General features: G+C 34.2%; 1 protein-coding gene across 2 annotated transcripts in view; it reads left to right on the top strand.

Annotated features, from left to right (window-relative positions):
- LOC145685977 (solute carrier family 53 member 1-like) overlaps positions 1-15,440 on the top strand; it is a 178,176-nt gene that overhangs the window by 136,653 nt on the left and 26,083 nt on the right. Inside the window, exon 10 of one of the 2 annotated variants that reach the window (XM_081758777.1) lies at positions 12,986-13,119. The exons of the other annotated variant lie outside the window; for it this stretch is intronic. Within the exon in view, the coding sequence (XP_081614903.1) occupies positions 12,986-13,119 (134 nt within the window). The remainder of the gene's footprint in view (positions 1-12,985; positions 13,120-15,440) is intronic. 2 annotated transcript variants of the gene reach the window in all.

Here is a 15,440-nt window from a genome sequence, read left to right as displayed (position 1 = left end):
GAACTCAAGGATAAAAGAAAGAGCTTACACAGCGTACAAATGTACAAGCTGTTTTCAACACCTCATAAAGAGTGAGACATTAAATCAGCCTGGAGCAGTGGCAAGGGCTAATGTTTTATATTAATACACCATTCTTTGAGATACTGTTCGAAGGGAAAGTAAAAGTGGTCAGCTTTATGTGGCTGAGGAAGAAACATAAGGAGTTCCCTGTGCTTGAAATTTACAGCCTAAGAGAACAATTAAATACTTTATACCACTTGACGTTCTTGTTCACGAACTGTAAACGCTCCATTGAATGAAAAAAAATCATCTGAGTGAATACGACATGCATACGTATGATAAAATCGTACGAAGCAATGAATTTTTGTCTGACGAACATCTTATAGTAATTACCTTATTATTCATTACTCAACTAACTTCTTGCTAAATATCATAGTCTCAGTGCATGAACAAATCGATAACGAGTTACGTAAGTCAACTAGAGACGTTATCGTAGATGATCTTTGGATGGACGATCTAGTCGAGATGAACTCAGGCAAGTTGAAGGTCTTGTAAGATTAAACAATTGTTTTAAATATCTGCTCACCGTTATTGATTCGTTCAGCAAAAGGACATGGGCCATCCCTGTAAAGAACAAAACTGGCAAGGAAGTTAGTATGCATTCCGTTTAGTGTTGTAAGAAGCAAATCAAATACCAAAACATTTTTAAACTGATCGTGGTCGTGAGTTACATAACACACATTTCATAAAACTCATGAAGGATTTCAAAATCAAATATACTCAACTATTCGACACTAGTGAACTAAAAGCAATCATGATTAAAATATTTAGCAGAACGTTACGTAACCTCACGTGCAAACTCTTTACACTACAATATAATTACAAATGTATTGATATACTACCTGAGTTGTTAACCACAGCAGAGTACGATTAAGATGAGACCAATAGATGTAACCAAGCAAGACGAGAAGGCCTCTTGGCTGGAGTTTCTGAAAACTCTATTTGTTGTCCAAACTAAAGTTCAAAGTAGGAGATTTCGTTCGAGTCAGCAAATTCAAGCAAAAATTCGAGAGAAGCTTCACATGTAACTGGAAGCTTCACATGTGCATTCAAACAGTGACTTATCCAGAATTTTGAACTTAGGGGGGTGTTCAAAAAATCTGGGGGTGCAATCTTATATTAGCTTTTATTTTTTCACAGATTTTAAAATTCGTTGATGCAACGAACGATTGCATTGGATTTCCTTCCTCAGCCAGAGCCGATGAGTGTCGACTTTGTCATGCTTGGTTTGACGTTGAGATGAAATCGTTGGCAAGCGATTGATTAAACATTGTTGTGACGATCACAGCCGTGTTAAGGTTGATTTCCATTTAATCTTACGTTGCGTGCTTTGCTTGAAAATTTATCTTGTCCAAAGTAAGTTGTTTTATTCTGTTGGTACTTAAAAAACAAAACCACCCTCCAACACTTTGTAGAAAATATTTTAAATTATCTTATAATTAGGCAGAACAGGAATTCCCGTTCTGCCTAATCTTTCGAGATAAGAAATTCTGTCCAGGGAGGGATTTCTTCAAGAGAATTTTTCTTTAGTAATTGTAACAGATTCTGTAAGGAGAATAACTATTTCTTTAAGTTTGATAATCAATTTTAGATGTTATTATACTTGTTCTTCTCGGAAAAATGACTAGATACAGTTTTGTTATTATCAGTGTTATTCACATCTATTTCGGTAAAAATGATTTTTTTTTAAAGAAAAAAGTATACCTGCAGAGTAATAAAAAAATTGATTGGCTTAGTTGCAAAAAAGCCGTTTGGCATTGTAGCTAAAACGAAGATAGAACAAACTTACTTCGGTCTAGTATCAAGTCATTTCACAACAAAATTTTATTCAGTTGTCCAGCAGTTCACCTCCAACATGCTAATGCTCGCAGTCAGGGGCGGCTTTAGGATTTAAATTTTGGGTAGGCCCGCTCCCTCGCGTATGGATACATATGCACATTTGATTGAATAATGGCAATAGGAAATTACTTGTACAGTAGTGGTTGATGCTGTTTATTAAATAATTATTTACTATTAATATAAAAAGTGGAACTATATTTACTCTTTATAGTATCTTTTAGTGTTTCTTTATTTTTGAAGATTTTTGGGTAGGCCCGAGAATACCCGGCCTACCCGCTAAAACCGCCACTGTTCGCTGTACGTAAAAGATGCCACAGTTCACATCCTCAAGGCATGTTTGGCCATATATTAAGCAAATAATGCAAAAAGATGTGTAAGACGGCTTTTATCCCCGATTACCTGACCTTTTGATTTGATTGAAACTACAAAAAACATACAAGTATTTCAATATTGAAATTGATATTTTGTATTGCTGCTATTTACATTGAAAATATAAATATGAAAATAATGGTATATATAATACTATTGCATATAGTACCGGTATAGAATTATGTATATAAGACAAATCAGCTGATAAGGTGATGCCGAAGAAGGAGTTGTGACGTAGAACACTAACATTCTTTCTTAAGAGTCGCCTTATGCATCTTCTTGCATTGTTTACTTAATATACGGCCAAATTTGTCTGAGGATGTGAACTGTGGCACCTTTAACGTATTGTGACTCTTAGCATGTTAGCGGTGAACTACTGAAAAAGTGAATAAAATCTTGATGTGAAATAATTTGATATTATATCGATTTAAGTTTATTTTATTTTCGTTTCTATTACAATGTCAAACGGCTTTCTTGCAACTGAGCCAATCAATTTTTCATTTGCCCGCAGGTATTTTTTTAAAAAAATCATTCATCTTTACCAAAGTAAATGTGAATAACATCTAAAATTTATGTTAAAACTTGAACAAATAGTTATTCTTCGTACAGCCTCTGTTAGAATTACCAAACAGATCTTACGAACGCAGGACAAAATTCAAGAGGACAAACCCCAAGGAAAATCCAGACAAAACGGACTAAATTCAAGCGCCAGAATCATAGGCACAGATTAATAAAATAATGATTATTTTTTCTTCAATTGTTATGCACCTAAAACGTTACCTTAAATTCTTCACTTTACAGAAATAACATTTTAAAAAATGCTGAAAACACAATGAAAGACGTAAGACTGTTAGAAATACAGTAAGTAGGCCCTATATGTTTCATATTTTGATCTTTACAAAAAAAAAAAAAAAAAAAATCAGTGTTTCAGAATCAAAATAAATATTTATATATTACTCAAAATAAAAGACTGCTATATGCTACCACACAAGAACGACATTTTTAAAAATCAAATAGCATCACAAGTTACTTTTCGTAATTAATGGTCTTACTGTAATATGCTGAACGTATTTCAAATGTATTAAAGGTATAATAAATAGGAATAGCCAGTACTTTTCATATGGATATGTGTCACGGGCATCCATATAAAATTTTCTAGAGGGAGTCCATCTCCATGGTTACTATATTACGTCTGGTATTTAATATACTTGGTTTCCTATATTACGTGTACATTTTCGAGAGCCAGAAGGGCGCCCGGGCCCCACCGTCCCCTTCCTTTCGGGCGCCCATGGTATGTGTGAAATTAAATGTAATCTGTCCTTTTATTATAACATTTTTACGCATTTTACGAGTTTTCAGCGTTTAAAAAAAAAGAAAAGTTTTTCAGTTGAAAAAATACGGATAACATTTTAGAATATATGACAATTGAAGGGAAAAAATAATCTATAAGGTGTGCACTTTTACATACATCCAATATATATTCCTTTTATTTGGCCCTTTGGAGTTTGTCCTCGTCAGAATTTTCCTTGCATTTTAACCAATTGGATTTAGTTCCCACCCTCGTTACTACAGCCATTTTATACATGAGTTCCGATCTGCATACAAACACTCTAGGAGTCAGGCTTTTCAGTGCTGCATTTCTCTAAAAATTCCCTCCTCGCATAGAATTTCCTGTCTCCAAAGATTTGGCGGAACGGGAATTCCCGTTCTGCCTAAAGATAAGATGATTTAAAATATTTTCTACAAAGTCCTGGAGCGCTTTAGGCAGAACGAGAATGGATATTTTTAATATTGCACCCCTAGTTGGGGAGGTGTAAGGAATTTATTTGCAAAGGAGTGTCCGAAAATTTATGGGGTACTGGGGTGATGTTAGGGGGTGTAGATAAATCACTGCATTCAAGTCTTTCGTGTAGCTGAGATTCTCTCGACTAATCCGTCAACGTATCACTTAAGTGACTTGAATGGTGAACACAACTGCTGGACGGTTTTATGTACCTGAGCTAATGAAAAAAATACCCTGACACCTGTCTCACTGAGAAAGTGCTGCAAAAAAAGAAAGATAAGGTAGTTAGGCTTACCACAGCAACATAATCCATTGGTTGATCTCAAAACTATTGTTTAGTATCGTGAACAGTAAGGAAAGTTTACAAGTTCAGAAGTTATAATACGTATACCATCAAAAGATGAACTGCTCCAAGCCAACATTCGCTGCAAGTTCAGGCTATGGGAAGACTACATTGGTTATCGATAACTTTGTTTTGGGATCGGAATGGCTTACCTGGGAATTAAGATCCCTTATTTATTTTCTCCAAGAGCTTAGAGCAGCCCAAATGTATACAACTTCAATCTATTTACATTGACATAAAAGGCAAACGTAGCTACGTTACTTAGCTACGTTTAGTTCATCTGTTCTTCCATTAGAAGACTGTCAACCAAACTCGGTGTCTTTACACCACGTGCTTGAAGTAAATACACTTCAGACGATAGCCGCGAAGAAGTCGTCGTCCACCATCGCCAACGATCGGCAAATGACGCAGAGGCAAAAAGTCAGCAACATTTCTGCATAAAAGGGGACTGGACACCACAGAAGATATCAACTCACCCGGTTGATCAAGCCACCAACTCTCTAAGCCCCCTTGTCATTGAGAGATACCTTTCCTATACTCTCTAAGACACAGAGTCACAGAGAGTTCCTTATTTCCCTCTCTAAAACGCACGGTCATTGAGAGGCACCTATCCAACACGCGCTACGATGCATGGTCATTGGGATCCTTTAACTTCACAACAAACCTCCAAATAATTAGAGAAACTTATACCTATTTGTAATGTTTTGTATTCAAGAGGAAACTTTTATAATAAAAGATGGGAAAGTCTAAATTCCCGTATATCATCTTTTAACTCTACCCTAAAAGACAGAAGGGGCCGCGGTGGCTCAGTGGTAGAGCGTTCATCTCTGGTGCATGAGGTTCCTGGTTCGATCCCCGCTCGCGCGAAGTGAACCTTGTGGTGGGCAAACATCCTGTGTATGGGTTTCCTCAGAGGTCTCCCGTTTCCTCCCACTTTCTTCATTCCACCATTTCATTCATCTCTCATCATCATCATCCCCTTTAGCCTAGCCGGCATAACTGTGGGACGTAAAACTCAAAGACTTCATTTCATTTTCCCGAAGAGACAGAAACCTTTATAATATTCTCGAGATTCAAAATGAAGTACGAAACTATTTTACTCAAAGGAGACATAAGCACATAAATTACCTTTATTTTGCTCAAACGTTTAGTAAAGTATCCAAGCAGCTTATCAGAGACAAGACTAACCTCCTCTGCATACTCTGGAGAAATTTCGTCAAGACAGTACCAACTTGAAGCACATCTATGACGAGTATGCAGTTGATGACATATCGTTCGAGAAATTGAAAATGTTATACTCAACATATTGGAATGAGTTGTCTGGAGTCTTAACGATAGACTTATGTCCAAAAATTAATGAAAGGAGGTTAGCTTAATCAAATTAATCGAATTATGTATACAAATAACTACTATAGCAGGGTCAACAAGAGATGGTCTCTGACGTTTCTTACCATATGCGGAGGGACAATGCAGCCCCTACTTTGGTACAAGTGTTACATCCACGGTCATTCTGTCTTACACCATGAATTAAATTTCCACTATAGATGCACCGGAAAAAGCGTTGGCACGTGAGAAGTGGCAACGTCACTGCGAGCTGTCAGAGACCTCTTGCTTATCTCCCCTATAACATAACGAACGAAGGTCACAATATAATATCCCACCAAACAAGACGATCGATCGTTAATGATGAACGTAATTAAAAGTAAACGTAGAGCCACAGCAGACCCGTATCCACGGGAGTCTAGGAGGCTGGGCCCCCTAAATTTTTACTGGTCCCCCTAAAATTTCACAGTAGGCTTGCAAATGAACTATAATATGGTTGGATAGTATCCCCCTGCGTTTTTGGGCTGTCTATCGGCCTGAGCAGCAGGATTATCAAAATATTTAAGTGACTTCAAGCATTCCATCAAACACGTGAAGATTTAAAATAAGACATCATTTCTAGTGAAAAGATTATTATATGAACCCTATTTCATAAGCAACAAATGACTAAAATTGAATTTACACCTACACAAAGACAACTTAGACAAACAATCCGTTTATATAATAAAGGACTCAATTCATAAGGTTAGGAAAATCGTACAATACATCCACAGGAATACAATTTCGTACTGGTATATCAGGAGGAATAAAGTTTAGTAAAACAGTAGTAAAAAAAAAAAAATCGAAGTTTGTGACATTGGCTGCTAGCTAATGTAAGACGGTGCCCTCTATCAGTTGATATTTATAGTATATCAAACATTTCTTCTCATATATATATATATATATATATATATATATATATATATATATATATATATATATATATATATATATATATATATATATATATGCATATGCATGTTTAAGCGCTATATAAATAAGACAATCAATAGTTCAAGAAAAAAAATATTCAGGAAGATCTAACTAGTTTGTGTTTGAATCTACTTCTGAGGAATGAATTGAAATTATCACCAAGGATAAATTGAATGTGCGTGATTAAGGTGAAAGAAAATTATTATTTATTTAGGTAAGATATTTAAATTTTAAATTCTAAAATCTTATTCTAAAAGAATATTTCATTGTTTTATATAACATTCTTGCTGTACTGCTTTCCGTATTTATTTCATACATCTAAAATTTTATTTATTTTTATTTATTTATTTATTTATTTATTTATAATAAGTTTCAGATACAGCACTAGGCCATTTTACGCTGAAATATTTTAACAATTAGTAACATAACAATAGAATAACAATTTGAAATCAAGATAGTACAGTACAATGGCAACATTATAAAGATAGTTTATTTATAGATGATCTGAAGGTATGCTCATTTGAAAAAACGTCTACAGTTTCTGGTAACTGATTATACGTGCTAACAATTCGATTTAGAAGGGACCTTTAACCCCTTCACATATGACTTTTTTCGGAATTTTTTGCAATGCTATAAACATGTATGCCTATTCTGGCGCTTACTTAAAGTAACAGATATTCACAAAGCACAGGAAACCTGTAAGCTTCTCTCTTCTATTGACAGCAAGCGGGATACAGCCGCTTAAACATCAAAACGCGCGACACGCGTCAAAATACGGAAGTGAAAAGTGAAAAGCAACGCGTCCAGCGCGTCAAAATATGGCAAGGGGTTAGACAATATTAACTCTCGCAGCTCGAGTGTAAAAGAGATCACTAGACCGTGTTGTTCTAGCGGGTACGCGAAAATTGATCTGACTTTTCCCAAACCATGCTTTTTGATTAAAAGTAAGCATAGGATATAAACATCTCATTTTCAACAATGAAGTGTTAAACTTATTTAAGTACATGTAATGAAAACGTCATGAAATCATGAATCATATCTTGTCACCCTATGTATGAACGTCAACTTTTTTTTTTTTTTTTTACTATATTGTCGTGTGATAGGTAAGTACGTGGAAAATTCTGCGTAATGAATATAAAATATTTTGATGTTTTCGTTCTGAATATTTTTTTTAATACATTATTAAACTCGTGGACAAAACAGTCACCAATTCGTAAAAGTTTCGAAAATTTTAATGAGAAGAAAAATCTTGCAGGTAGTAATTAGAAAATCAGAAATTTTATAATCTTCTGCGTCTTTTTCACATGCTAACTAAATCAAACACGCAAATGTTACTTTCTTAGTATACAATAATTTTAACAAAACTCCACGAAATTTCCATTTCATAATAGCCTTTCTTTGTTCTGTTAAAATTAATACATCCTTCCTCCCTCAAATTGTGGCCATTTTAAATTTTCTTTTTAAAAAACTGATTCTTTAAGTTATTAGTTTTTAAGGTTCAGAGATTCCGCTAAATCAGACAAAACATTCATGGTCTTTTCTAAGCTTAGCAGAATATTCATTCCTTGAAATTTTTAAAATCGAACATATAATGTAAAACAGCAGTAGGACATACTGAAGCAATAGACCAGCACTAAAATAGCCATTGATTATTAACTAGTAGTATATATGTTTTTTCTCTGGGATGATAATGTGTGTGCTACAAAGAAGCATGTACACCGTTGTACACAGCGCCATTTAATGTTAAAACTGTTACTAGATATGAAATGGTAACGTTATTAACTTTTAATCTGTGCCTTGCAAACTTTATAAAGTAAAAAATTAGTGTTATTAAATGATCTAATGCTGACAGACTTACAACTTAACAAATTACTTCAAAAAAAAAAAAAAAAACAAAAAAAAACATGGGAATACAGCACACCTTGTATTTGTAAAGTTAGGAATAAAATATAACTTAAATTAATTTTGAATAATTGGTACGGCAAATTATAAAGGGTAACGTTATAGTGGAAGTTATTTTTGTATGACATTAAAAGGTGTATTTGGTGTACGAGTTTTAAGTTCTTAAATTGGTATTTTAATTTAAGAGGCGAACAAAGTTCCATTGTATAACAGGTTGAATATTTTGTTGTGATTGTGTAGTTACCGAAGAAATTTGATTATTAAATTTTCGAATTTCTTCCATTCACTGGGTTTTGTTAGTTTTTTTTTTATTTCTAGGGTTTAAAAGTTTAATCTCTGCTTCCTTTTTTTTTTTTAAATATGGAACGATGGTGTTTATAACAGCACCTCACATATTTGTAATGAAACTGATGTTATAATTGGTGGTCGGCATGTTGAAATTTTTTAGCAAAACGTGTTTGGAAGTTAACCTCACTTGCAGGTAACAATCCCGGTAGTATTTTGATGTTTAAGCAAAAGGCTACATAAATAACCTTTAACTGAAATATGGAAGATACACAGCAATTATTATTGTTAATTAAAACAGGAACTTTTGAAGTAATACTTTAGCATTGTTTTTGAAGTGCAGATATATAGGGAAGTTAGGATAAATAGGAGAATGATGATGGAACACGAAGTAGGAAGTAACTAGCTTCGCAAAAAGTTTTGGTTGAGAGGAGAATTTGCAGGAGTTTATTGTTAACATTAAAAAAAAAAGTTACAGCATGCTTTTTGAGCTTTAAAATAACAATAATTATGAATTTTAATAAAAGAATTAATGATTTTTTTAAAAGCCAAAGTGCTTCCGGGGGTCAAACTCAGGAACTCCAAAGTGTGTTTTGCAACAGTTAATATTGTGTTCATTAACATATAAGCAGGGTGGGAAAAATCATGATTTTTTTTAAAAAAATCATTTTTGTTGATTTTTTAAATCGATTTTTTAAAATTTAAATCAAATCTTTCTCTTCGTATAATACAAGTCGCGAACTGAAGAAGAAACATTAGGAATTAGTATTTAATGCCAATTATGCCATTTAAGTGAAAGTATTGGGGTTGAAATTTGAATTAATTCCTAATCGCTAACCTATTTCAATCTTAAACAATGTTTCTTAAGCATTAAAGAAAAAGTACAGCAACATTTATCAACGTGACACTTTTCTTTTTACTAAAGTTACTGATATTTGGCAGGGATATACTTTTAAAAATTCGGAACTAGCTAGCGGCACGAAATACATATAAAGTACATAAACTTCGCCTAAAATTAAGTAACTAACTCTATGGCCTATGGAACCCGGAGGTTCAATGCCACATTCACAAAAGCTCTCCATTGACTTCTATCCTTAGCCAACTGGATCCAGTTTCTACTTTGTATTCCTATTTCTGCGAAATCCATCTTAATATTGTCCTCCCATCTGTGTCTAGGTCTTCCTAATGGTCTTTTTCCATTGGTTTTCCACTTAAGACTTTGAAAGTGTTCCTACTTTCTTCCATCCTGGCTACATGACCTGCTCACCTGAGTCTCCTAGACTAGATTACCCCAACAATGTTTGGTAAACCTCGTTATGTAGTTCCTCGTTATGAAGTTTCCGCCATTCTCGTTCCTCTTGGGTCCAAATATTCGTCTCAGGATCTTATTCTCAAATACTTTCAGTCCATGCTCTTCCCTCATAGTAAGCGACCATACTTTGCAACCATACAGAACAACAGGCATGATTATCGTTTTATGTATTTTAAGCTTCAAATTCCTCGACAGAATTCGCGAGGACAAGAGATTTTGAACTGAATATAACACGAATTCCCCGCTTTCACTTGATATTTATTTCCTTCGTAAATATCGTTTTCGTCTGTTAATATTTATCCTAGATATTTGAAAGTATTTGCTTTATCAAAAGTATTATTTGATATTTTAACGCATCCAAAATTTGCCGTAGTACGATTCCGAGGAACTTCTATGTATTTAATACATAAATTTCGACTAAAGTTTTAATTGTTTTTATTTTTTTTTCTTTTGTTATCTGGGAACAAACAAACAGTCGCACACACAAGAGAATTTTCGTCTTAAGTGTTCATAGTGATTTCGTCGTTGGAATAGTTAATGATTTGTAAACCGTATGTTACGAAAAGAACAAAGTAGGATTCACCCATTACCCGTTCAAAACGGGATTTTCCCTAATCATCCTCTGCATGATACTCGTTTTCATATTACGCTTACATACATTTGAGTCTCATTGTATTATGATTATCATCTTCCATAATCGAAATAATAGAACAGAAACGGGATTTTACTTATCTTCACTTAAAATTTCGTAATTTATTTCGAAATTTGATTTAAATCAACGATTTTTATTTTAAAAATCAAGTGATTTAAATCTTGATTAAAATCGTGATTTAAATCAGACTGATTTAAATCAATCCACCTTGCATATAAGTTTGATTTTCGAAAATAATGGGCGTAGAAAATTATTCTCATTAACCATGAAAGAGAAAAATACTGGAAATCCTTATATTTTACGCAGCGTAGTAAATGTCAGCTGAATTGATGCATTCAAAGCTCTGCTTATGACATAATGTGACCTTTAGCTTCTCTTTCTTTATTTATAAGTATTCCATATTGTAATGACACAGAGTCATAGTGTTTACTTACAATTACACGTTCAAGACCGTCAATTACACTCATGGGCGGCGATTAGGGGGGGCAAAGGGGGGCAGTTGCCCCCCCACTTTTTTGAAGTAACCCGTGAATGTATATAATTTCATTTGGAAATGTGGAGTTTTTGTATGTATTCCTGTTTCATAGAAAAAATGATACCATATAATATTTGCCGTTGCGTGAGTACATATTGGCTGTCTTCCCGTGGAGTTAAGAAAGCTACAGGAATTGCGTTTTAATTGCGGCGGAAAATAACCCAAAAATTAACCTATTGGAGCACAATAATTCCAGCATACTTTCACTTCTTCTTACAAAGGGTTGATATGTAAGTCAGCCGCTTTGAAACTAATTGAGAGAACATTTCGAAAAAAAAAAAAAAAAAGAAAGAAAAAAAAGTATTTCACAAGTTATTCTTTAATTGCAAAAAAAAATTGACAGTTCCTAAAATATATTTTCTTCTATGTAGTAATAAAGAATACTGATTAAAAAGAGAGTAATAAGAAACAACTGCTACCTTTACCTTTTTCATTGTTTTGCAGTGTAACATACGTTGAAGTGGTGTGTTTAGGGGTGTCCAAGCACGGGCGTCTCTGGCGGGGAGGGGGACGAGAGGGACGCGTCCCCGCCAATATTTAAGTACAATATTTCAATATTTTATTCTAATTTAATTTATTTACTAACGACAGAATATCATATCAATAATAATAAATATATTTATTTCGAATATAATATTCAGGCTATGAAACGATTGTAATCGAGTTCTTGATATACCTTAGGGGGTCCGTGAAGGTAAGCAGAAAGGTAACAAATGGAATCGAAGTTAATAAACAGGTTGGGCTAGGTAGTACCATTTAAATCACTTTCTTTGATGTCCGCCCCCCCCCCATTTCACATGCCAGAGACGCCAGTGTGTGCGAGTGTATCGACAATTAAATTTAGTGAACTCAACATAACTCTAGGTTTGTTGTTTATTTTTTATAACTGGAGTGATTCTAACTATTGTTGTGTTTTAATATGTTCCAAAAAAGTGAAAAGTGCACGTAATGAGAACGAACATGTTTCGGGAAGCTGCTAAAGCAAATATTGCTTTAAAGTCGTAGCATATGCTTGTAGTATTTAATGTCTTTAATTTTCTAAGAGTAATAACATACATTTTTAGAATTAAAAATATGAGTTGATCATTAATCCCCAGTCTCAAATTGAGTCTGGGGATTAATGAACAACTCATATTTTTAATTCTAAACTATTTAATTCTAAATTATTTAATTCTATAACTTTTGCAAAACAAGCCTTAATATTCATTACTGATTAATATTATTCTTTCTATTTATTTGTTTTGCAAATTTGTTATTAAATAATCTGATCGCACAATTTTCCAGGCAGAATTTTAAGATGTTCACGAGCAAGGAATCAAATCTTTCGTACATCTTCGTTGTTTAAGAGTACAAAGGGCTAGTACTCACTTACGCTGCTCTTGTCAATTTACTTAATGGAATATAAAATACGATATACGGTATTTTAACAGAAAAAGATACTATCCTATTGGTTATGCAACCTTTCGTCAAACAAAGTGTTAGAAACAACCAGAGAAACTAAGATTGAAATACAAATATTCAGATCATGTCTTGCCCCCCCACTTTTAATGTCCAACCGCCGCCACTGATTACACTAAAAGATACAGTGAAAAATTGTTTTTCATTTACAGATCCTTTATTATGTTGCAATTGTTCTTAATTTTCTTGCGCGCATGACATGGGCAATAACGATGGTACTGAAAGAAAGTGGTTGGATATATACAGACTACGTAACTACTGTATTTTCTGCAGTAGAAGTTTCCAGGTTGGTGCTTTGTTCTTCTGTATTGAACGTAAGATAACCGGTACCAAACTTAGAAAAAGGAAGTAAAATGGAAGGGTAAGAAAACTGGTAGGAAAGGAGATTAAACTGACAGCAAATTCTCCATTATCCATGTTAACTGTTGTCAGAACAAGTGAATATAATGAGAATTTTTACCGATAACATATTAACATTCTTAAATGTAATTTAAATTACACATGTACGCTTTAAATGTTAAAATTAATAACCGTTATTTTAACAAACATTTCCAGAAAGAATTGAATTTTCCTGGAGACGTGGTTTTAGGAAGTCTTCTCGGGCTACCAGACAGGTGAAGGTATTGCCCGACGTTTCGAATGCAGACTTCGCATTCCTCTTCAGGAATTGTAATGAAGAAACCAGATATGTGAGCATGTATATATATATGGTGACTACTTAGAACTAGCAGAGCTAATGCAGATTGATTTTACAAATTCCACCATAGTAGCCAAGTACAGCAATTTTTGGGACAGAACAATAAAGGAGGCCATAGCTATATCACGGGAAAGGAGAAGTCCCAATAGAGATAATGGGTTTCAACTCAGCCGTATCTGGTCGGCTTTTTTCAGGAACAAAAACCTTCAACAAAGTCATTTTTCGTAACCACAACAACAGCCAATCAGGAGTCAACATCCTCCAGTCAATCATAAGCAGAATTTCCCTCAGCCAATTGTAAGCCCCCATTCATAGCTCTGCCCCTAACTAGTCACCATATATACACATGCTCACATCTCCAGTCTCTTCATTACAATCACTGAAGTTGAATGCGATGTCTGCATTCGAAACGTCGGATGGTAATACCTTCACCTGACTGATAGCTCCAGAAGACTTACTGGACAAAAAAAAAAAAAAAGTTTCCAATATGGCAGGAAATGCACTTAAAATTTAGATACTAAAGATAATTGAGTTTTGTTTAACTTTTTGAAACTACGCTAAATTTCCAAACTGTGTAAATTCAATACTGAAAACGGAAATAACTGATTTATAATTTCTGGTTGCGTTAGAAGGATAAGATCAGGTGAACCGCTTACTGCAGAAAGCAAACATGCCCACATTTCGTAATGTTTGCAGGAGAGGCAAAAACTAAAGAAAACTATTTTACGATATTTCCACCATAACATGTTTTTATCCTTTAATGATAGAAGAATATGTGATTAAAATACACATGCAAAAATTGTGAATGACATAAGGAGGTAGATGGGAGCATCATTATCGTTACAAGAAAGAAAATGTGTAAATGCTGGACATGTTTGCTTTCTGCAGTAAGCGGTTCAAATATCGAATCTGTTTCTCGGACCCTGGATTTATATAAAAAGATAATATCTCACTCTCTTATAATATTATTACTATATAGAAATATATATTGAAGCTGGAAGTTGTACAAAATTTTACGAATTGTTACAATAGAAGGGTAAGGGCAGAGATTAAATCCATTTTTGGGATTCTGAATTCATATTGCCTCATCTATCGTTTTCGCTCTATGGGAATCAATATTGGCAATGAAGGTTGTAGTAGATTTCTACCAGGTAAGGTTTGGAATTGAGGAATAAAGTAGGAGATACCTGTTCTTGTAGTTCTGAATCCATATCAGAAAACTGCTTCTTGCTATCTCTGATCATTTTCACCCATGGCTATCCATGTTGAAATTGGAAACCGTAGATTTTCACCACCTCGGGTTCGAAAAAGGAGATAAAAGTCGAAATAACACTTATTCTTGGGGCTCTATATCAGTGGCGATTCCTCCATGAAACTAGACGGAACAGGCTGTTTCTTTCTTTTTGGTGCACCTCTAAGAAAGACTTAAATTATTCTAAAACTTGCATTTTCTAGAGGTAATAACCTCCATTTGCTGTCTTACTGCAAACAAGTTCCATTTTATCTCCTCTGCAAGGGTGCAATGTCGTTCAGCTTAACGTTCAGTTGCTATCACTGGTGAGAGGTATGTTCTTTTTCGAATAAAACCGAGCCGATACGAACATAGCGACGAAGCAGAGGAAGCTGTGCATTTGGTCTGTTCCTTCCACCATGTTGAACATTGTAGAATTTAGCGCATCATACAATTCGGCATCTTTGTGTAATTTTAATGTGATAAGGAATAAAATAATTTGTTCATTCTTTTGTATAACGTGGTATGTGATATTGCATCACTTTTTTCATAAATAGGATTCCATACTGCTAGTTAAACCTGTACAAATAAGAAGACAACGGAACAGTTGAGTGATAGCTGAAGGGTAAGGGGGAAAAATAAGGAATGTCACAAAATTACATTTTTGAGAAAACGGCAT

The sequence above is a fragment of the Thermobia domestica genome, chromosome 5 (genome assembly GCF_964235325.1).
Source record: "Thermobia domestica chromosome 5, izTheDome1.hap1.1, whole genome shotgun sequence".
NCBI lineage: Eukaryota > Metazoa > Arthropoda > Insecta > Zygentoma > Lepismatidae > Thermobia > Thermobia domestica.
The sequence above is the reverse complement of the archived record's forward strand: the minus strand, read 5'-3'. Positions and strand labels throughout refer to the sequence as shown.